Source organism: Leptopilina boulardi, unplaced genomic scaffold (assembly GCF_019393585.1).
Source record: "Leptopilina boulardi isolate dan_hultmark-lab unplaced genomic scaffold, ZJU_Lbou_2.1 LbouV2_273, whole genome shotgun sequence".
NCBI classification, from domain to species: Eukaryota; Metazoa; Arthropoda; class Insecta; order Hymenoptera; family Figitidae; genus Leptopilina; species Leptopilina boulardi.
This window is the reverse complement of record NW_026137833.1, coordinates 2,716,689-2,739,353: the sequence shown is the minus strand read 5'-3', so window position 1 is coordinate 2,739,353 and position 22,665 is coordinate 2,716,689. Positions and strand designations below refer to the sequence as shown.

At 26.7% G+C, this 22,665-nt stretch overlaps 1 protein-coding gene across 6 annotated transcripts in view; it reads left to right on the top strand.

Moving 5' to 3' along the window:
* LOC127281559 (muscle-specific protein 300 kDa) overlaps positions 1–22,665 on the top strand; it is a 175,545-nt gene that overhangs the window by 138,600 nt on the left and 14,280 nt on the right. For all 6 annotated transcript variants that reach the window (XM_051305306.1, XM_051305305.1, XM_051305304.1 and 3 more), the window contains 6 exons: positions 147–843; positions 918–1,217; positions 1,404–1,763; positions 1,874–2,470; positions 14,112–14,414; positions 20,367–20,624. In XM_051305306.1, coding sequence (XP_051161263.1) covers positions 147–843; positions 918–1,217; positions 1,404–1,763; positions 1,874–2,470; positions 14,112–14,414; positions 20,367–20,624 — 2,515 coding nt within the window. The remainder of the gene's footprint in view (positions 1–146; positions 844–917; positions 1,218–1,403; positions 1,764–1,873; positions 2,471–14,111; positions 14,415–20,366; positions 20,625–22,665) is intronic.

The following is a 22,665-nucleotide window of genomic DNA, read 5'->3' as shown; positions in this document are numbered from 1 at the left end:
TTTTCACCAAGTTTTGGCTACAAAAGTAAACTTTTCGAGGAATAATAATTTTTTATCTCACATCTGTTGATGAAACTACAATAAGCATTATACCTTATATTAAAAACCTTATGTTGACTTGTAAAATCACTTTTGTTAATTTCCAGACTCGTCGAAGAACAACAAAAACAATTAGACAACATTATTGACAGTGATGCCTCGACAAAATGGAAGCTACAAGAATTGGACAAACTGGAAACAACAAATCAATCACACATGTGGGAGGCATCAAAACTTCTTATAACAGCTCGAGGATTACTAAAAGACTATCCAGGAAAGACAATTCCAGAAGATATTTATATAACTCATGAGACAACAGCGACTATAGAACATAATATTAATGTAGAAAGAGAACGTCTCTTGCAATTGGAAGCATTGGCTGAAGAATATGAACAAACACTTCAGGAATTTGCACAAATTACCGAAATTGCTGAGGAACTTGTTGATAGTCCAATTTCTGTTATCAGCGTTGAACATCTTCAGGAAGAAATGCAGAAGCATAGAAAATTTTTCGTTAATTTAAATCATTGTCGAGCTATTTTAGAGTCTTTGGAAGGTAATTTGGATTCTGAAACAAGGGCAAAATATTCGGGTCTTCATGAAGAGTTACATGGTCGAGCAACTTCACTATTGGATCAAGCGGGTTTTAAGGGTCAACAAATGTCTCTAGCAGCTTCTAGATGGATTGTACTTGAACAAGGAATGAAAGAAGAGCGAGGTTGGATGCAAGTTGCTCATCAGAGAGTGCCTGATTTGCAAACAGTCACATCTTCTGATTATGATCAATACATTTCGCTTTATCAGGTAAGGTCCTTTAGAAATATTTCTGAAAACCTTTTTTTTTGTTTAACGGAGACTACATGTTTTGAAATTTTTAGTCTCTATCATCAGATGTTGGAACACATCATGCGCGTCTACTTCAGCTTCTAAAGATATCGCAAAATCTTCAAGAAATGATAAACGTTGAGGATCCAGATGATCGATACACTGAGGCTTTAGATGTGATTATTAAACTCCAAGAGAATGTTGAGTCTTCATTAAGACGTTTATTGGCTTTCAAGGAAAGTTGGAGTACTCAGGAATTATTACTTGATCGTTTAGAGCATTGGATGTCGATTGCTGAAAGAGGACTTGCCACTATTCACGATCCTTCCGGTGGCAATATGCGTCAATTCTGGGTATTGAATTCTTTCTTGATGCTAAAAATAAATATTTGTTTCGGAGAATTATTTTTGGCCTTATGCCAATGGAGATAAAAAAAATGCAAATAATACTTTCCGGGAAGATTTATTTACATCTTCTAAGAAAGAATTATTTAAAGTAGAATTCGTGAAAATTCTTTTAATGCTTTTTTTTAATTTTAGGAGCTGAAGGCTCAGTACGAGGTTCATAATAATATGCGAAAGGAGGCTGATAATTGTTTTGAGCAATCTTTGAGAATTATTCCTCTATCTGATGAGATGTTGCAAAGACAATTTCGTGGACAACTTCAAGAAAGATGGAATCAAGTGACAAACAGAATTGTTGAGATAGAATCAGCAGTGAGGAAAAATATATCATCGGAAGAGGTTTCGGTTAATGAGAAATTAAATCTTCTCGAGAGAGAATTACATGAATTGAGAATGACAATTGAAGGTTTTCATGGAGTTTTAAAGACTGAAGAGGAATTGGAACTCTATGTTGAAAGATTGTCTGTACTATTTGATCGCGTTTGTGTTATTCAGGTGAGACTTCCTTCAGCTATAAAAGATTTTAATTTCTTTTTAATAATTCCTTATGGCAGTTTAATTAAAATACACCAAGTTATATTAATTTGGAATTTTTTTGATTGCAGGAGGAATTAGGAAGATTGGGACTTTTACCAGCAGCAGAAAGTGAACGAGTGGGAATACTATTGTCAACAGCGAGAAGAATAGAGGCTCTGATAAGTGAAGAATTGGATGCTGCTCAACTTCTTCGTGAACGTCTTCAGGCTTTGGAACGTGGATTGACACGAGTTCGAAGAGCACATCAGAAAGAGAGTTTAATTTTGGATCAATGTGAAAGTTGTGAAAAACAGGGTAGTGATATTGTTGCCGGTGCTGTTGATAGATGTCAATTAGTTTCTGAAGAATTGTCAATGCTCTGGCAAAATATAATGGCTTTGCGTCAAGTGCTACACACATTGCCAATGGGAATGAGAGTTTCTGTATCGCCAGTTGGTGTCGAGAGGGATATCTCTAATATTCAGGATGATCACACTGAACTTGAATCACGTTGTGCAAGAATTTTTGCTTTACTGAAAAATAGACTTGGTTTGTGGAGACGATTTGAAAGACAACTTGAAATGGTTCAACAATCTGTTCAGGAGGCTGATTATATGATGGAGTTGCTGACTGTTCAAGGATCTGTGGATTATGATAGGCTGATCAAGGCAACTGAACGTTTGGAGGTGAGTGAATTTGTTTTCTGGTGGATTGTAGAGTTAAAAATTTCTTTTTAAATGGAATTTAATCATACTGGAGTGTTATCTCGAAGATTATCTTTTAGCAGTAAACTTTGTAGGTGAGATATTTTATAGCAACTCCGATTTTGATCAGGAGATCATTTTATAGTCAGTAACTTTAAATATCAAAAAATTCCTCTCTTTCACTCTTTAATTTTTTTCTGTAAAAATATCAACTACCTAAAAAAAGTAGATTCAATATATATGTAGAATCAAAAATAAAAACTTACGATTAGTGATAAAATTGCAGAACCCTTACATACGCATTAGAAACCAAACATTTACGAAATGAAAACTGAAGTCCTTATAGATCTCAGGGTCGAAGATTGTGAATCTGAGATCAGTTTTTCAAAATTCAACATGGCAGATTCCATATGGCGGTCGCAAAAATTTAATAATTGTTTGGACTTACTCGAAAATTATTTTTTAGGAGTTTTGAGGATGGTTGATAAAGATTCTGACATTAAATAAACAAAATTTAAACTGGCTGATCCAATATGGCGGTCGAAAAAATTAAAAATCGTTTGAATTTACATGAAAATTGTTTCTGTAAAGTTTTCTGGGTCGCTGATTACGAATTTGAGATCAGTTTTTCAAAATTCAAAATGGCTGATCCAATATGGCGGTTAAAAATTTCAAATTCGTTTGGATTTACATGAAAATTTTTTCTATGAAGTTTTCAGGGTCGCTGATTACGAATTTGACATCAAATTGACAAAATTAAAAATGGCTGAACTAAAATGGCGGTTAAAAATTTCAAAATCGTTTGGATTTGCATGAAAATTGTTTCTATAAAGTTTTCAGAGTCGCTGATTACGAATTTGAGATCAGTTTTTCAAAATTCTAAATGGCTGATCCAATATGGCGGTCGAAAAAATTAAAAATCGTTTGAATTTACATGAAAATTGTTTCTGTAAAGTTTTCTGGGTCGCTGATTACGAATTTGAGATCAGTTTTTCAAAATTCAAAATGGCTGATCCAATATGGTGGTCGAAAAATTTCAAAATCATTTGGATTTGCAGGAAAATTGTTTCTATGAGGTTTTCAGTGTCGCTGATTACGAATCTGACATCAGGTTTTCAAAATTCAAAATGGCTGATCTATTATGGCGGTCGAAAAAATTAAAAATCATTTGGATTTGCTTAATAATTGTTTCTCGGGGATTTTCTAGGTCCCTGATTACGAATCTGGCATCAAATAAACAAAATTCAAAATGGAGAAACTAATATGGCGATTAAAAATTTCAAAATCTTTTGGATTTGCTTGAAGATTATTTCTCGGAGGTTTTCGAGGGCACTGATTACGAATCTGAGGTTATTTTTAAAAAATTTTAAATGGTGGATCCATTATGGTGGATAAAAATTACTTTTCTTTATGTTGTCTGGTGGTTAGTGTTTTAATATTCAAAAATAGAAAAAAATCAAAACATTTCTATATTTTTCTTGAATTACCAATCTTTCTGCCGACTATTTTACTTGGGATGTTACTTTTTTAAAAATTTATTATTTCTTTAATATTGTTTAGGGTAAAAATTTTTAAATTTACTACAATTTATTAATATGTTTCAATATAATAATAAACATTTATTTATCTTTCATTCATAAATTGTATAGAAAGTATAAAAATGAAAAGGAAACAAATTTTTTTTTGGAGGGAGTCCAATTTTCATTTTCTTTAAAATTCTCTCAAGGAAATAATATCTAATAAAATAAAACTATTGAGAGTGTAAACGCATGCGCTTAACGTTTTCAGACCTACTTATATGAAATGCTATCGTACATTGCCTATCAGTTCAGTAACAGTATGCCGCGAACCGTTGTACAAGTATATATATATATATAGTGATACAAAAATTCAAAGTTCTTTCGAGGAAAATTCACGTGTTTTGTTTTTATAACAAAAATAAATATTACTAACAAAAAAAAAAAATTAGTAACAATAATTATTTTTATAGTAAAATATTTAGTGTGTGTATTGGAATAATGTTAATGTCACTTTTTAAAAATGGATAATTTAAAATTCAGTGGATTCACATATATTTAAAAATTTTTTTTTTTTTGCTTTGGAGATGAGCTGAGGATCAAATATAGTTTCAAGGTAACTACATTATACTGCAAACGAAGCTCTTTTTCTCTTTAATTTTTTTTTCTTCTAAAAAAAAAATTGAAACTCTTTCTTGTAAATTAGGGATTTTTTTTCTGTGCTTCAAAAAGTTTATAATAAGCTCTGCGTTAAATCACGAATTAACGTCGCGTGTGCCAACAAAATATACGTTAACGGAAATTGTTTCAAATTTTTAAGAGAGTTATTGTAAAATTTCATTAGAAACTTTCTACATTTTTACATGCTAATAAGATAAGACACTTTTTTCGTTTATTTTCTTTTTAAATAAAATTTGTATATTAAGTTTTGTGCCAGGTTTCGAAAAAATGAAAAAAAAAAATATTCTGCTTGAGATATTTTTTTCAACAAATATAATTTATTTAAATTAGATAAAAAAAATAATTGTCCTAGAAGTAAATAACTATTTGTTTCAAATAAAATTTTTATTAAAATCAAATAAAATTTTTATGTAAATCAAATGAAATAATTAAAAATGTAATTTTTTAGAATTCTGTGACAAAAATATATTTTTTTCACTGGAAAAAAGTGAAAAATTTTAATTCTGTTTTTTGAAAATTGAAATAAATTATTATTTTATTATAAAAAATAAAATTATCGAGTCAACAAGTAAAAATTAAAAAAAAAATTGAAAGTAAATTTTGACGACTATTTTGATTCACTAAAAATAGCTGAAGACGAATCCAATTTTATGAATAAATTCAAGGTTAAATATTAAACATGAAAATAACATAAAAAAAAACCTTCTAAAGAAATTGGATTTTTATATTTGTTCAAAGAAAATATTTATCTCCATTTGAGAAAAAATTCGCGAATTCAGAATCAAATTGTTTTTCATTTTCGTAAGAGGCAGATTACAATTTCGTGGATAAAAAAAAAGTCTTCTTCAAATTTTAATAATTTCAAGGGAAAATATTTGTTATGACAACAATTTTTGTTCCTATTGACATAATAAAAATTCATGTTTAAATATTGAAAAAAAAAATGTTCACTCATAATTGTTGAGGTCATTACAAAAATATTTTTTTATCCAACATTTGAAAACAAAAATTTCCTAATTTTCATAATTCAGTAAAATCTTTTGTTTTCTGTTTAAAATATCATTTCAAAGAATGTTTTCTTTTATAACAATTGTAATTTTTTTATTCATTAGTGTTATTTAGTTTATTTATTTATTTAATTTTTATAATATATAAAAAAAATTAAATAAAATTAAATTTTTTTTTTTTAGTTTTGCATAAAATAAGTTTACGTTTGTGTGAGCATAAAGAAAGTGAAATAAAAAAAGTGAATAAAAATTCAAAAATATCGAAAAATAATCTTCGTCTATAAATACATACAGTTACCCTCATTTTTATTTTAAGCTTTCGATTTCACAGCTTTGCAAAAGTGAATTGATGAATGTATCGGAGTAGCAGTTTTATCGCTTTAAGATATATTTACATATTACAATTCGTTCAGAAATAAAAATAAAAAAAAAAAATTGAAAGTTTTTGAAAAAGAAAAATATTTACTTGAGAGTAGATAAAAAAAATGATTTTTCTCACAGTATTGAAAACAATAGATAAATAAAAAGCTAAAATTATATTCTTTTGTAAAAATAGAAATTCCTATCAGTAATATGAATGACCACACTTCCTTCGTAAATAATATATACATTGAAAATATTATCTCGAAAGATGTGGGTCAAAAAATACAGAATTTGCTAAACACGAACGCCCTTCGTAATATAGAGAAAAAAATATGTTTTCAACAAAATAAATTTGTTACACTGGTAAAAAAAAATGATTAAAATAATCGATAACTTAAATATTTATATTATCCAAATATAAATTATTTCGTTTAAACATATATTTGAAACAAATCATTTTCATATCAAATAAAATTTTATTCGAACCAATAATTTATTATATATTTGAAACAAACAAAATTTAATTGATTCAAATAATAATTTTTTTAATAATTATTTATTTCATTGTAAACAAAAAACCGTTGTTTTTTTAAATCAAATAAATTTTTATTCAACTTGCTGACTATAAAAATTAATTATTCTCAAAAAAGAAATAATATCAAGAATTTATTATTCAAAAATTAATTTCCAAAAAACAGTAATAAATCACAAAAAAAAATTAATTTGAATACTTTATTTTTTATTACATTTTATAATTAAATTTTTAAGTTTATAATATTATAAATAATGCCAAACTGTATAAATATCTTGAAAAGTTGAAGAAAAAGTTGAACAAATGCTGTATAATTTAAAAGACGATAAGAGAAGTGAAATTATATGCAAACTTTACATATTAAAAAAAAAAAAAATTATTTTCAATGCCATTTTCATTACTAAATGTCAACTATTTGATTTTTTTTTTCATGATAAAATAAGAGACCTCTTTTTCATGTGTTAGTTTTTTCTATTATAATTTTTCAACTTTTTCATTTTGTATGTTAATTTAAAATATATATAAATAAAGCTGGCTAATTAGCATTTCATTGTTATTTAACACATGGGAAAACTGAATAATACATAAGCTCATTATAATGAGACCTGCAAAGATTTCACAATTGAGAAGTCTATTATTTATTGTTTACTTTACACTAAAATTAATAATATAATAATAATAATAATATTTTACATAAATTTTTTAATTTTTCAATTTATCCGAATAGTGAGTTTACTTAAATTAAAAGTAAATTTTTTTAATTATAAAAGTTTATAAAAATTATAATAGGAAAAAAATTAATTAAAATAATTTTTCTTCTCCATTTGTTATTAATTGTAAATATTATTGTCAGGTATTATTATTAATTATAATTAATAATAATTACTAGTATTAATAATTATTAATATTAATATAATATTTATTTATGATTTCTCTTAATTGAAAAGTTAAAAACGTAGAATAATATTAATAAATAATAATAATAATAATAATAAAAATTTTATTTGACACTCGTAGTAGCGAAAAATTGTTTAAAAAATACTGAATAACTCAGGTGAAGGGAAAAAACATTTTACGTTAATTTTAATAATATTAACAATAATAAGAAATAATAACTTTTTTTTAAAGTCATTATTATATTAACGAAGTTTCCAAGTTTACAAAAGATTCGAAGCCTTGAATAGAAATGCATAGCAAAAGCATACAGATAAACTTTGTGTTTTTATGAGACACAAAAGTCATACATTGTAATTTTTTTTTTTTTTTTTTAAATATAATTTTGTTTAAACAATTTAATTCCGTTAATTAATATTTTTTACGTTCTGAAAGCAAATAATTTTTTTTTCAGTGTATAAAATGATAAAAATTAAAAAGTGTAAAAAAAAATTTTTATTTAAATAAATAAAAAAATAAATATATGGGGTAGTTAAATAAAAGTAAAAAGGAATTTTCAAAAATATTTAAAAATAAATAAATATATAAAATTATATATGATCATTGGACTCGAATCTATAACCTTTAATCAGATAATAAAATTAAATGATATAATTATACAATTGTAAGTAGATGAAAATAAAGAGAAAGAGAGAAAATAGAAACATTTTGAAAGATGACGTGGCTTGACGGTATGTAAACTATGGCACGTGGTGAAACACGCCAAGTTTCAAATGTAATCCTCTTATTTCTAGCATTTCCAGTAAATCACATGTTACATAAATTCAAAATTTCAAATGGTTATTCATCAAATTTTCACTCGATTCGTTTCCTATTTATTTTTCTAATACTCCAATTTTTTTTAATTCTATTATTTTTTTATTCGAATCAAATATATAATTCATTTGAATTGAATAAAAATATATTTGTTTCAAAACTATTATAAATAACTGTTTCAAATTTTAAAAAAATTTATTTGGCACAAATAAAAATTTATTTGACGAAAATAAAATATTTATTTAAAAACAAGTAAATATTTATTTGAAACAAGTAAATATTTTTTTGAAACAAGTAAATATTTTTTTGAAACAAGTAAATATTTATTTGAAACAAGGAAATGTTTATTTCTAAGCGTAAATTACTAGTTGTAAATTAATAATAATAATTTTTTAACATTTTTAATTTTTATTATGCCCAAATATATTTTAATAAATAAGTAAATAATTAGTTTATCAATAAACGTTTTTTATTTATATTTATTAGAAAATTACAAAAAAAAATGTATATCCATCAAAAAGAAAAAAATCATTGAATAAAATAGAAGTCAAAAAAAAATTATCCAATATTTATATATTGGGTCGAATAGTTTCTTGAAAGGAAGTTTGTAACATTAAATTTGCAAGGCTAATTTTATGACTACTAGTATCATCGCTCGTTTTGCTGTAAGCCGATGATGAGTGAAAACGTTTGATATGAATGAAATCGAAAAAATTGACAAAGAGTGACAATATTATTATGAATTTTTTTTACTGCTCCCGTTAACATTTTGGCATTTGAATAGAATTTTTTTTTTTAAATGTAAATCGAAAACGAGAATTTTTTTATATGTACCTAAAAGGATGCAAAGAACCCTATGTTTGCAATTTTCATATTCATTCGAACGAAACGATCATTTCAAACTGATGCTTTGCTCTTCCGGTTACTATACAAACTTTATCACGATTACACACCCAACTCACGTCGAATCTATTTTTTTTTTCGCTTGCCATTCATTCTAGCCATTCTTATAATAATATAATAACATTGTGAACACCAAGACTCGATGAAAGTACAATTTAAATTATAATTATATACATATAGCAGGGGAGTGGTATTGACAATATTTTTAATTATTATAATCGTTTTGTCAATTATTTTATATATTATTATTTCTATTATTTATTATTTAGATTAAAATGAAATTAATTATTTTAAATAAATTTTTATTATTAGCTAAATATTAGAGAAAATTTGCCACTTTTTTTAAAAATATAATTTTTTTCCACTTCTAAATGTGAGTTAGTCGCAGTCGTTAAGGCGCGTTGGAAATTCTAGACGTCGTGCGTTCGAATCCCATTGGAGTTAAATTTTTTCTAATTTATATTTATCATCGTTAAATCATATTTCTTAAAACGTCTATTCATTCAGGAGAAGGTAATCTCATATTTAGTAATAACTAAAAAAATTTGGTTCAATTAAATATTTATTTTGATAATAGTTAAGTATCCAATTATTTAAATCAAATAAATTTTTTTTTCAGTGTAGTAAACACATTTTTTTAGTAAAAAAAAAAAATAAATACATAACTGGGTAAAATCATCAATGAAATTCTACGAAGTTTGTTCAATTTTACTCGCAACTGACATATATATATGTATTTCATTTCATGTTTTATATATTTTTCAAAGTGAAATTACTCACTTTCTGTATATGTGTAAAAAGTTTTTTCTTATCTCAAATGTAAGTCAGTAGAATAACGGGCGCTTTTGCAGGCTTCATGAGCGCGCAACTGTTCCATATATTTTAATATACTCAGGGCGCAAATATCTATTCAGCAAAGTAATGATAAACTATTCTTTCCGAGAACGATGGAGGCACATAATTGTATATTGTTTGCCAGTCAATTGTTCAATAAGAACCTTTTTTTTTTTTGTTATACACTTTCAATTTCACATGTTTGCAGATGTACTACATTTTTAAAATGAAGACAATATTACTTCAACATTAGCTTTTGAATTTTATTCTTAATGTAGGAGCCAAAATTAAATTCTTTTCACAAAATAACGTTATTTTGCTATTAGATATTTGACATTTCAATTGGAGAAAAATCGCTGGTTGTTAAAGTATTAACGTTTGGTGACAGCGGTGGGATTTTATAAAAATAACGACGCTGAAGTACGTAATGTTTATGATACACGATTTTTAAAGAAATAATTTTTTGCCTGGAAAATATTTCTAGTTTTTATTAATTAACAAATTATAGAAAAATATTCTTTTAGAAAAACAATTTTATAATTTTCCGTGATAAATAAAAATTGATTTCTAATCGTTGATCATAAACGTTACGTATACTTCAGCATTGTTATAAAATACACAATTAAAGCAACGTGACTTGTCTGTTACTTTAAGAACAAAAAATTGTTAAAAATTTTTAAGCCATCAATTTTATTTCAAGTACAACTAATACTTTTAAATTGGAAATTAATTTAATTTCACATTTGATTCAATTTATAAAGTTTAATGAACTTAATAGTTTAATTTTTTTACTATTTTCTTCACCTTTATCTCAAAATTAATAGGGAAAATGAAAAAAAGAATAGCAAGAAAGGGACAAATGTTTAATTGAATTTATAATGCCATCTATAAATACTTGAACTCTGTGAGAGAGAATGTATGTTTCAGACATGTCGCTCATGAATTCGGTCAGAGTTTCGTAGAGACTAATTTTGCGACGACTCTGCGAGTTCGTTAACCCAAACTGATTTTCCGAACTTCTCTATTTAATACTTATAGTGGGTAACCGCTATATATATATATATATATAACATAATAAGCTTACCTAGTTTTCTGCGAAATCGATAGACCACTTGATGCTATACATATATACATACTGAGAGTAAAGTTTGCCTGTACAATACAAATATACAAATAAACACTTCAAGTTCACTTTCATTCTAGTTAAGATGAGTACTACCTTCAGCCAGATGAAAGTAAATCTAAATTGATTTTAACTATATCATTTTATGAGAATTAAATTTGATTGATCCGAATATTCCATGGAACTAATTCCTGAAATATTCTATAAGAATTATTGGAATGTATTAAGAAGCAATATTTTAGAAATACTCGAAAAAATATTTCGCATAAATATATATCCAAATATATATTTAACAAAGAATTCTAAGCAATAAATCTGCTTTAAACCTATATATTGAACCTACATCTGTGATCCAAGTTCACGGATTGAGTGATCTAGACACGCAGATTCCGTGACTTAGTTTCACTAAATCCGTGATTTAATTTTACGGATTTGGTGATCAGGTTTCAAGGAATTTACAACTCATTTTTGCATATTCCGTGAAGTAGTCTTTCTAAATCCGCGACCTACTTTCGCGGATTCCTTGAAAATAATTTCGCTAAATCCGCAATTTTGTTTCGCGGATTCCGTGTTCTAGTTTTGGTAAATCTGTTATCTATTTCCGAGAAATCCGTGATTTAATTCCTCGAAAACCAGGATCTAGTATTGCGGATTCTGTGAAATAGTTTTGCTAAATCCGCGATCTAGTTTTACAAAATTCCGTGATCTAATTTTACGGATTTTGGTGATCAAGTTTCACGGAATTTGCGACACACTTTTGCATATTCTGTGAAGTATTTTTGCCAAATCCGCAACCTAGTTTCGCGGATTCCGTGATCTAGTTTTGCTAAATCTGCTATCTATTTTGCCGAAATCCGTGATCTAATTCCTCGAAAACCATGACTTAGTATCGCGGATTCTGTGAAGTAGATTTGCTAAATCCGCGACCTAGTTTCGAAAACTCCATGAAGTAGTTTTGTTAAATCCGTTACGTAGCTTCGCGGATTCCGTGAAATAGTTTTGCTAAATCCGCGAACTAGTTTCGAAGACTCCATGAAGTAATTTTTTTATATCCGCGACGTAGCTTCGCGGATTCCGTGAAATAGTTTTGCTAAATCCGCGACCTAGTTTCGAAGACTCCATGAAGTAGTTTTGTTAAATCCGTGACGTAGCTTCGCGGATTCCGTGATCTAGTTTTGCTAATTCTGCTATCTATTTTGCCGAAATCCGTGATCTAATTCCTCGAAAACCATGGCTTAGTATTGCGGATTCTGTGAAGTAGTTTTGCTAAATCCGCGACCTAGTTTCGAAGACTCCATGAAGTATAGTTTTGTTAAATCCGTGACGTAGCTTCGCGGATTCCGTGAAATAGTTTTGCTAAATCCGCGAACTAGTTTCGCGGATTCCGTGATTTAATTCCTCGAAAACCAGGATCTAGTATTGAGGATTCCGTGAAGTAATTTTGCTAAATCCGCGATCTAGTTTTACAAAATTCCGTGATCTAATTTTCCGGATTTTGGTGATCAAGTTTCACGGATTTTGCGACACACTTTTGCATATTCCGTGAAGAATTTTTGCCAAATCCGCGACCTAGTTTCGCGGATTCCGTGATCTAGTTTTGCTAAATCTGCTATCTACTTTGCCAAAATCCGTGATCTAATTCCTCGAAAACCATGACTTAATATCGCGGATTCTGTGAAGTAGTTTTGCTAAATCCGCGATCTAGTTTCGAAGACTCCATGAAGTAGATTTGTTAAATCCGTGACGGAGCTTCGCGGATTCCGTGAAATAATTTTGCTGAATCCGCGAACTAGTTTCGCGGATTCCTTGATGTAGTTTTCCTAAATCCTCAAATTAATTTCGCGGATTCCGTGATCAAGTTTCTTGAATTTTCCGTGATCTAATTTCATGGTTTCGGTAATCTGCTATTTTCGCGGAATCTATTATCTAATTTAATCGATACTGTGCTCTAATATTGCTAAATCTGCGATTTAGTTTAGCGGATTTCCTGATCTGTTTTCAACAAATACGTGATTTACTTTTCAAAATCCTAGAACTAATTTCACGAAATTAGCGTATTTAATTTCATAGATTTCGTGATCTAATGTCACGCATCCGGTGATCTAGTTTCGTGGAATCCGTGTTCTGATATCACCAACTCCGTAAATTTAGTTTACTAAATCCGCAATATGATTTCACGCAATCGGCAGCATAAGTTTCACGTATTTCGTGATCTAATATGACGGATTCGGTGATCTAAAAATGTTGCCTATTTTCGCAAATTCCATGATCTAATTTTGCCCAATCCGCTTCCTGATTTATAGGATTCCGTGTATAGTATTTTATAGTATTTGGATTTATAGTACTTGATATCTAGTTATTCGCTAAATCCGTTATCAGATTTTGCAAAATCTAAAACTTCAGTTTCGCGGATTTTGTGATTTAATTTCACGGATTCGTTAATCTAATTTCGCGGATACCATCACCTAGTTTTGCGGACTCCGTGAGCGATGTATTTTTGCTAAATCCGCGATCTAGTTTCACTAAATCTGTAATCTAATTTTACGAGTTTGGTGATCAAGTTTCACGGAATTCGCGACACAGTTTTGCATTCCATGATCTAATTTTGCTAAATCTGCTATCTATTTTCACGGAATCCGTGAAATTAGATCACGGATTTAGTGAAACTAGATTGCGGATTAAGCAAAACTACTTCACGGAATCCGCGATACTAGATCCAAGATCTAGTTTTGCGGAACTCATGATCTAATTTTTGCCAAATCCGCTAGCTAATTTATCGGATTTTGTTATTTAATTTCACGGATTTGGTGATTCAGTTTCGCGGATAGAATGATCTAGTTTCGTCAACTCCGCGACCCTGTTTCGTGGATTCCGTGATCTTATCTTATAATTTCTTCTAAAAACATGATACGACGTAGATTTTAATTAATAATCATTGTTTTTTGTTGTCTAGGGATTAAATGGTGATCTGGGATCCAGAGAAGTGCTGATTGGTGAACTTGAAGCAGCGGCTGAACCCCTGCGTGAGTCGTGTGCCGCTGAAGTCAGCGAAAGAGTTGAAGCTGCAGTAAATGAAGCTGTCCAGGCTTGGGAAGACACCAGGGCCGAGTTGGATGCCCTTTGCAATAAATATCAACACGCTGTTAAACTTTGGCAACAATATCGTGATTCAAGTTCAACGGTGAAAAATTGGGTTGACACCCAAATGGGGAGTGTTGCTAATCTTCCACCAGAAGAAGCTCTCAAGCAGGTCAAGGTAATGATCAACGAATATTTTATTAAAAGAAAGAAAAAAGACAATTTTAAAGATAGTAAATGAATCTTTTGAGCAGCTTCCCATATATATATGATTCTTGGTTCTGTAGTTATAGTTAGCGATTTGAATTTCCCGCAAAAATTAATTAACTACATTACCGACAGTTCATAGATTGGAGACTCGAGGATTCGTTTGATTTTATTACTATTATTTTTATTATTATTATTATTATTATTATTATTATTATTATTATTGCGATAAGATATCGAAAAAAATTACTGTCGAATAGAAATTCTGTTTAATTAAAATTCGGTGACATTAAAATTATGTTTATTTGAAAAGAGGAAATGAAAAGTTATAGATATAAGAAAATTAAGTTTAATGAAAAATTTATCTCAAAAAATTCGGCTAAATTAAAATTCGTCCTTATAAAATATTAAGTTTTGAAAATGTGATTTTTTTTTATTTTATGACACATACGATTTTTTAATCCATATAATTAAAACAGTATTGAGAACATTAGCGTTAACGGCATATATTATAATTTCAATCAATTAGTGACGTTTAACAATCTGAAAATAAATTCAAAAAAGCTATATAAAGAAAGAATTTTAATGACTTACTATAGCTAGCTGTAAAATTTACATTTCCTCAGTTTTTCCTTCTTAATTAATACCGTTTTGTAAAATATAAAATAATAATTAAAAAAAAATAATTAAAAACGGATAATTTGAGAAAAGAAATAAATTTCTTTATAGAAAGTTTGGAATTCAAAATAAACTTTTAATTTTAGAAAAAAAAATTGTCAATCATTTAAATTAATACATTAAAATAATCAATTATTATAACGCGTTTTCAACCACTCTGAAAAACTACATATATATATAGCACATATTGCAATTACTCATATTCCTTATTCTTAAATCACATATTATCTAGTGTGCACTTTATTTGTTTCGTGAGTAAAGATAATGAATAATGCGCACCATAATTTCAATTTTCTTTAGAAAACAATTTTCCTTCATATATTCAGAAATATAATTATGTTCTAAACCTCCAACCAACAATAACAATTTTGATGATTTAAATATATTTATTTCAATTAATTGGATTTTAATTAATAATTTTTTTTTTATCAGAAAAATTTTTATTAACAAATAAAATAATTCTGCGGAAAACACATTTGTCTTGACTAATTATTTTAAATTTATAAAAAAAAAAAGTTAACAATTTTTATAAAAATTTAAAATACATTTTTAAAAAATTATTTGGTTTAAAAAATATGAAAAAAATGAAATTATCAGGAAATTGAAAAAACGTTAATAGTAATAATAATAATAATGTATTGTTAGAAAAAGAACTGAATTTTTTTAACGTTAGGATAAGAAATTGTTGGTTGTCGATAATCTTCATGTTATATTGCTAATGAGAAACGTCTGATGACTATTTAACATCTGGCATAGCTTTAGACCATTTCGAGTGCAGTTTCCCTCCTTCGTTTTGTATATATATATATATATATATATATATACACACGTACACAATACAATGTCCTCTTCAGATTAGATTTCGATAAAAACTCAAGTATTTACACAATATGTCTCATTCTTAAATAAATTTTATAATCAAAAAATGTGATCATATTTTTGTAATTATATAGTAAATTCCAAAGAATATAAAAAATATTTTCAAATTTCCTCAAAATCATTTGAAAAAATGAAATTTAATAAAAAAAAATTTGTTTAAGAACACTCTAAATCTGAATCAGTGAAAATTTCACTGAATTCAAATCAGTGGCTCAGTTTTCTTTAATTCATCAGTGGAATTTCACTGAGAATCAGTGGTTTTTACTGATTCCCAGTGAAATTCCACTGGTGAATTAAAGAAAACTGAGCCACTGATTTGAATTAATAGAAATTTTCACTGATTCAGATTTAGAGTGAATAAAACAAAATTTTGAAAATAATATTATTATTACTTTTTGAGCCGAATTTTTATTTGATCGAATTAATATTTTGCAAAATTTTCATCAAAACCGAAAATTCACTTCACAGAATTTTTATTTGTCAGAACTTTTATTTACTCGAATTTTCATTTAACATAATAGTCATTTTAAAGAATTTTTATTGGGTAGAATTTCATTGCATAGAATTTTCATTCTATTCATTCAGATGAATTTTCATTTGTTCCCCTCATAACAAAAGGATATCCCTAGGATATCCATATCAATGGTCGATATCCTAGAATGGTCCCCAGGATATCTTGGGATATCCATAGGATATCCCTAGGATATCCAAACCGCCGGTCTGTGGGACGTCAACAGGACATCCATAGGATATCCACAGGATATCCCTAAGACATCCACAAAATATCTATTGGATATTATATCGCAGGATATCCATGGGATATCCTCATGATGTCTGTGGGATATTCTTAGGATATTCACGGGATATTTAATATCTCAACATATATTTTTAAAGGTTAAAATTGTTAAGCTAATATAATGAATAATAATATAATAAAAACAAAAATCTTATGAGCTTCTAATTTATTTTAAATGAAGATTTGAAACGCATTTTTCAAATTTTTTAAATAAACTCATGCACTTAATGTATAATTAATATTAATATAGTTATTCGTTATTTGCGGGGAAGAATTTATATTGTTTAAAGCCAATTTATTTTCTGACAATATTAAGCATATGAATAAAGAAATGAATCACGAATGAGAAAAAAATTAGTTAATAATTTTTCAAATTAAACAACTTTCTCGAAAAACAAGTTGCATTTTATTTTATTTATATAAAATTTAATTCACAGAATATTCTCACTCGTAGTCTCATATAATGACTTTAAAAACAGTATCCTGAGAATATCTTCTTGACCTCCAGAAGATATACTGAGAATATCCTGAAAATATATGTGAGACATCCTGACGATATCTATGGGATATCCTGATGATGTCTATGGGATATCCTGGCGATATCTATGGGATATATGGAGGACATTTATGAAAGTCTATAGAGATATCCAGAAGATATCCTGTGGATATCCTCAGATATCCATGGAATATCCAAAGGATATCCAAACCGCCGATTTTTTGGATATCCTTAAGAGATCCTATGCAATGAAATTCTACCCAATAAAAATTCTTCAATATGCCTATTATGTTAAATGAAAATTCGAGCAAATAAAAATTCGAAGAAATAAAAATTCTGTGAAGTGAATTTTCGGTTAAATATAAAAATTATATAGAAAATCGTTTTGATGAAAATTCTGCAAAATACTAATTCGAAAAAATAAAAATAAAAAAAAATAATTATGACAAATGAAATTCCATAAAATAAAAAATTCTAACTAATGATTTTTAGTATCTAACCATGCGTCTCATAAATACTCTCATAATGAGAATATTTTTTTCTATTTAAAAAAGTATGCAAAATTTTGCTTTCGCTATTAGAAAAAAAAAATTAAATTTTATAATTTGTTAAAAAGTGGGGAAAAGTGAGAAAGAGATTAAATTAGAAAATTGTAGAATAATGAAAATTGCTGGATTTGGAAAAAAAAATTATTACAATGACTCAGTAAAGGACTTTTACCCCCCTATAAGTTTGAAGAGAGGGTGTGTTCGTGAGATAAGGGAGAGAAAAGGGAGTCGCACTGACGTTCTCTCATCGATCCCCTTATACATATATACATATACAGAAACGACAGAGACGCCAGTCTGGTCCAGAACATAACCAGAAGCTGGTTGATGTACTCGCGCGCGTCATTCCATGTGCTTTTAAAGTGTGACTTTTTTAACCCTTTTATCTCTTCATATATATACATACACAATATCATTGAGTTACAAAGATCAAAGTCAATGACGATAGAATTAAACTTTATGGATATTTTTTAATTCTCTTCATTTCTTTGCTATCTTCAATTACTTTAGATATAAAATTTTGTGTGTGTGAACGAATCCGCGTAAGAGACCGGCAAAAAAATTTTTTTTTTTTATGCTTCAATTTTAATTATTATTTTTCTTAATAATTAATAAATGAAAAAAATTTATTTTTGCATATTATAAAAAAAAAAATTTAGTTATAATTTTTTTTTATTGTCTAATATATTTTTTAAATATTTATAATTATGTATAATATAGTGTATGTTTTTTTTGTAAACAATTAATTTATAAAAAAAATTGTTGAATAAATCGGAAAAATATTTTTTTTGAAACGAGTGGAAAACATATATATATATATATAGTATATACATGATGGTCACATGGGGTATGCCGGTATTTTCATTGTGACCATGTGCGCGACATCAAACTGAAAATATTCAAAGAATTTTCGTCTAAATATAAGGAATTTAATAATAAAGCAGATTTTGAAAAATGTGATTGGGAAAAATTGTAATTATGTGCACACCGGAAGAAATCAGAGTAAGATTTCACTTTTACAATTAAATTTTTTTAAAATTATTTTTGTTTTTTATTGCACAATATTGTTTAGTATTGATTATTTTTTCTTTACGTTCTTTAATTAATTAGTTAATTAAAATTTACTTCTATTATTATTATTATTATTATTATTATTATTATTATTATTATTATTATTTTATTAGAATTATAAATAAAAATTATAAATTAAATAATTTAAAATTTATTTCTGTTAAAAATTTATTTTTTTTTTAATTAAAAAAAAAAATTTTTCTCTAAAATTTTTTATAATTATTGTTTTCTTTTTCTCACAATAAAATTATTTTTTTTTTCTTAGAAAAAGAAAGAATTTTTATAAGAATGTTGTCATATAATTTAGTAAATTAAGGTTTTTAAACATGGAAGTAAAGACTCTTTTTAAGTAGTTAATTCTAACACCAATTAAGTTCCTGGATATTATCACTAATTATCTTTTTTATATAATTAATGTTTCGTGTGTGAATATCTTCAATATATACTTTTTTTTTTACTAATAAGATTTTAAATTAAATATTAAAAAAAAAATTATCTCAATTTGAGAAGAACACTTTTGTGATCATTTTTAACATAGGAATTATTACATTAAAACAACAGGAAGGAATCCTTTTATATTGAGAATACTTTTGTTCTATATTTAAAAATATTATGACTATCTTATTTTGTAATTTATTTATAAGAAAAAAAATTATTAATAACATTAAAAAAAAAAAATAGAAATAAATATGTAGGTATTTATACTATATATATGTGGAATTATAAACCCTCTCGAAAGATTCAGGGAACTTAGTCTCGAAAATTCTATAAATATCGACCTGGCACATGTGTAAATTCTTTGTAGGGTTTAAATTTTCAGTCTAATGAATTTTTGCCTCTTTTATGAATGAAACTCCCTTCTTGTAGAAAACAGAATTTTTAAATTAATTTTTTCGAAAAATTTTTTTTTACTATATTTTATACGTTTTTACTTGCTTTATACATTAGTACTTTTTTTTATTTACATTTAAAAATACTTTTTTATTAATTAAGTATATTATTAATTTTTAATTAATTATTAAATTATTAATTTTTAATTAATTATTAAATTATTATTTTTAATTCAATTTTGTCATTATACACGGAAAAAAATTTTCACCTAGAACAGCGATAAGTTTCATTGGAATAACGATATATTTCACTAAAACATCGAAAGTTTTCGCTATTCTAGAGAAACATATATCGCTGTTCCAGATAAAGATTTTATTCCCTTTAATATTTATTTAATCAATCAGTTTGAAATAATATTCAAAAATTAATTAATTATTTTATTAAATTCATTAGTAAAATTAATCAATTACTAAGGTAATTTAATAATCGATTATTAATTAATTATATTATTTACTAAATGCTTACTTAATTAGATTGATTAATAAAATATCTAAAAAAAAATTTTTAATGAGTTTAATTAAATTTTTTTGAGATAATTAAATCATCATCATTTTCTTTTTATAGGTTTGTGAAAACACATTAGCAGAACATAAAGAGCGAGTAGCTGAACTTCGAGGTCTGGTGGCCCAAATTGCGTCCGACGTTGGCTTGGATGCAAATGGACCTCTTCAATGTGAAGTCGAGGCACTGGGAAAACGTCTTGAAGATGTGCGAGAAACACTATCATCACTGGCTGATAACGCCGATGCAAGAGCAATTAATCAAGAACTTGCACGAGAAGATATTTATCAAACGAAAAATTTCCTAGACTCTGTTCAACAGGTATTTACATCATTAGAAAAATTTACAATACAGAAAAAAAATAATCTCCTAAATTACCTAAAGTAATGTAAATTATTCATCCACACAGTGAAATATCACGAAGTATCTTCAAGTACTCTGAATTATCTTGAAAAATTTGGAAATATCCTTAATTATCTTGGAAGTATTTAGAATTATCTAAAGTATTCTGTATTATCTCAAGTGTAACGTGAATTATCTGAAGTATCGTGAAATACCTTTACAAACTCAAAAGTATCTTAAAAAATTTTAAAACATCCTGCATTATCTTAAAACTATCTACAGTATTCTAAATTATCTGAAATAAACGTAAAATATCCTGAAGTACCTTGAAATGGTTTAAATTATCTTGATAGATTTTAAAATACACTGAATTATCTTAAAGTACTTTTAATTGTACAAAGTATTCTGAATCTTGAAATTTTTTGAAACATCATGAATTATCTTAAAACTATTTAAAGTATTCTAAATTATCTGAAGTAACGCTCAAATACATTGAATTATCTTCAAGTACTTTGAATTATCTGAAAAGAATTTGGAATATTCCAAATTATCTTAGAATTTTTTGAATTGTATTAAGTATCCTGAATTATCTTGAAGTACTTTGAATTATCTGAAAAGAATTTATTGGAATATTCAAAATTATCTTAAAATATTTTGAATTGTATGAATTATCCTGAATTATCTGGAATAATGCTCAAATATATTGAATTATCTTTAAGAACTTTTAATTATCTTAAAAGATTTTAGAATAACTTGAATTATCTTAAAGTATTTTCAATTGTATGAAGTATCGTGAATTATCTAAAGTATCTTAAAATATCTATAAGTATCTTAAAGTACTCTGAAGTATTTTGAAACATCATAAATTATATTAATATTATCTGAACTAATCGACAAATAATCTAAAGTACCTTGAAGGACTTTGAATTATCTTGAAATTTTTTAAAAACATCATGAATTATCTTAAAACTATCTAAAGTATCCCTGAAGTAATCAACATATATCCTTAAGTATCTTGAAGTATTTAGAATTATTTCAAGTATCCTGACTTATATCTAAAGTATCTTGATGTACCTTGGTTTAATCAGAATTATTCTGAAATCTCCCAAATTATTAAAAAAAATTTTTGAATTATCTAAAATTGAATAAAGTCCTCTGAAGTACTCTAAATTATCTTAAAATATTCCGAATCGAAATACCTTAAAGTACTCTGAAGTAGCTTTAAAGATTTTTAAATATCCTGAATTATCTAAAGTATCCTCAATTATCTGCAGTATCGTAAAGTATCCTAAAGTACCTTGAAGTACTCTGAAGTATCTTGAAATATTTTAAAATATTATGAATTATTTTCAAACTTTCTATAGTATCCTGAATTATCTGAAGTAATCGTCAAATATACTAAATTATCTTGAAGTACTTTGAATAATCTTTAAAAATTTTAGAATATTCCGAATTATCTTGAAGTATTTTGAACTATATGAAGCATTCTGAATTATCCGAAGTAACGTGAATTATCTAAAGTGTCTTAAAATATCCTTAAGTACCTTAAAGTACCATGAATTATCTGAATTATCTTTTATTATTCTAAAATATAATGAATTATCTTGAAGTACTCTGAATTATCTTGAAATGTTCTGAAATATCCTAAATTATCTTAAAGTATTTAAAATTATTTGAAGTATCCTGACTTATCTGAAGTGCCTTGAATTAATCTGAATTATTTTGAAATATTTTGAAATATTTTGAAATAATGTAAAATTTGGTAAATTACTTTGAAGTCTTCTAAATTATTTTAAAATATTCTGAAATACCCTAAAATATCCTGAATTATCTTAAAGTACTTTGAATTATCTAAAGTATTCTGTATTATCTGAAGTATGTTAAAATATCCTGAACAACCTTTTGAACTCCAAATTATCTTAAAGTACCTAAAGTATTCTAAATTACTATCTAATGAATCATGTAGTCAATGAAATATTTTGAAGCATTGAATCAAAATTTTGAATTGTTTACTTTTGGT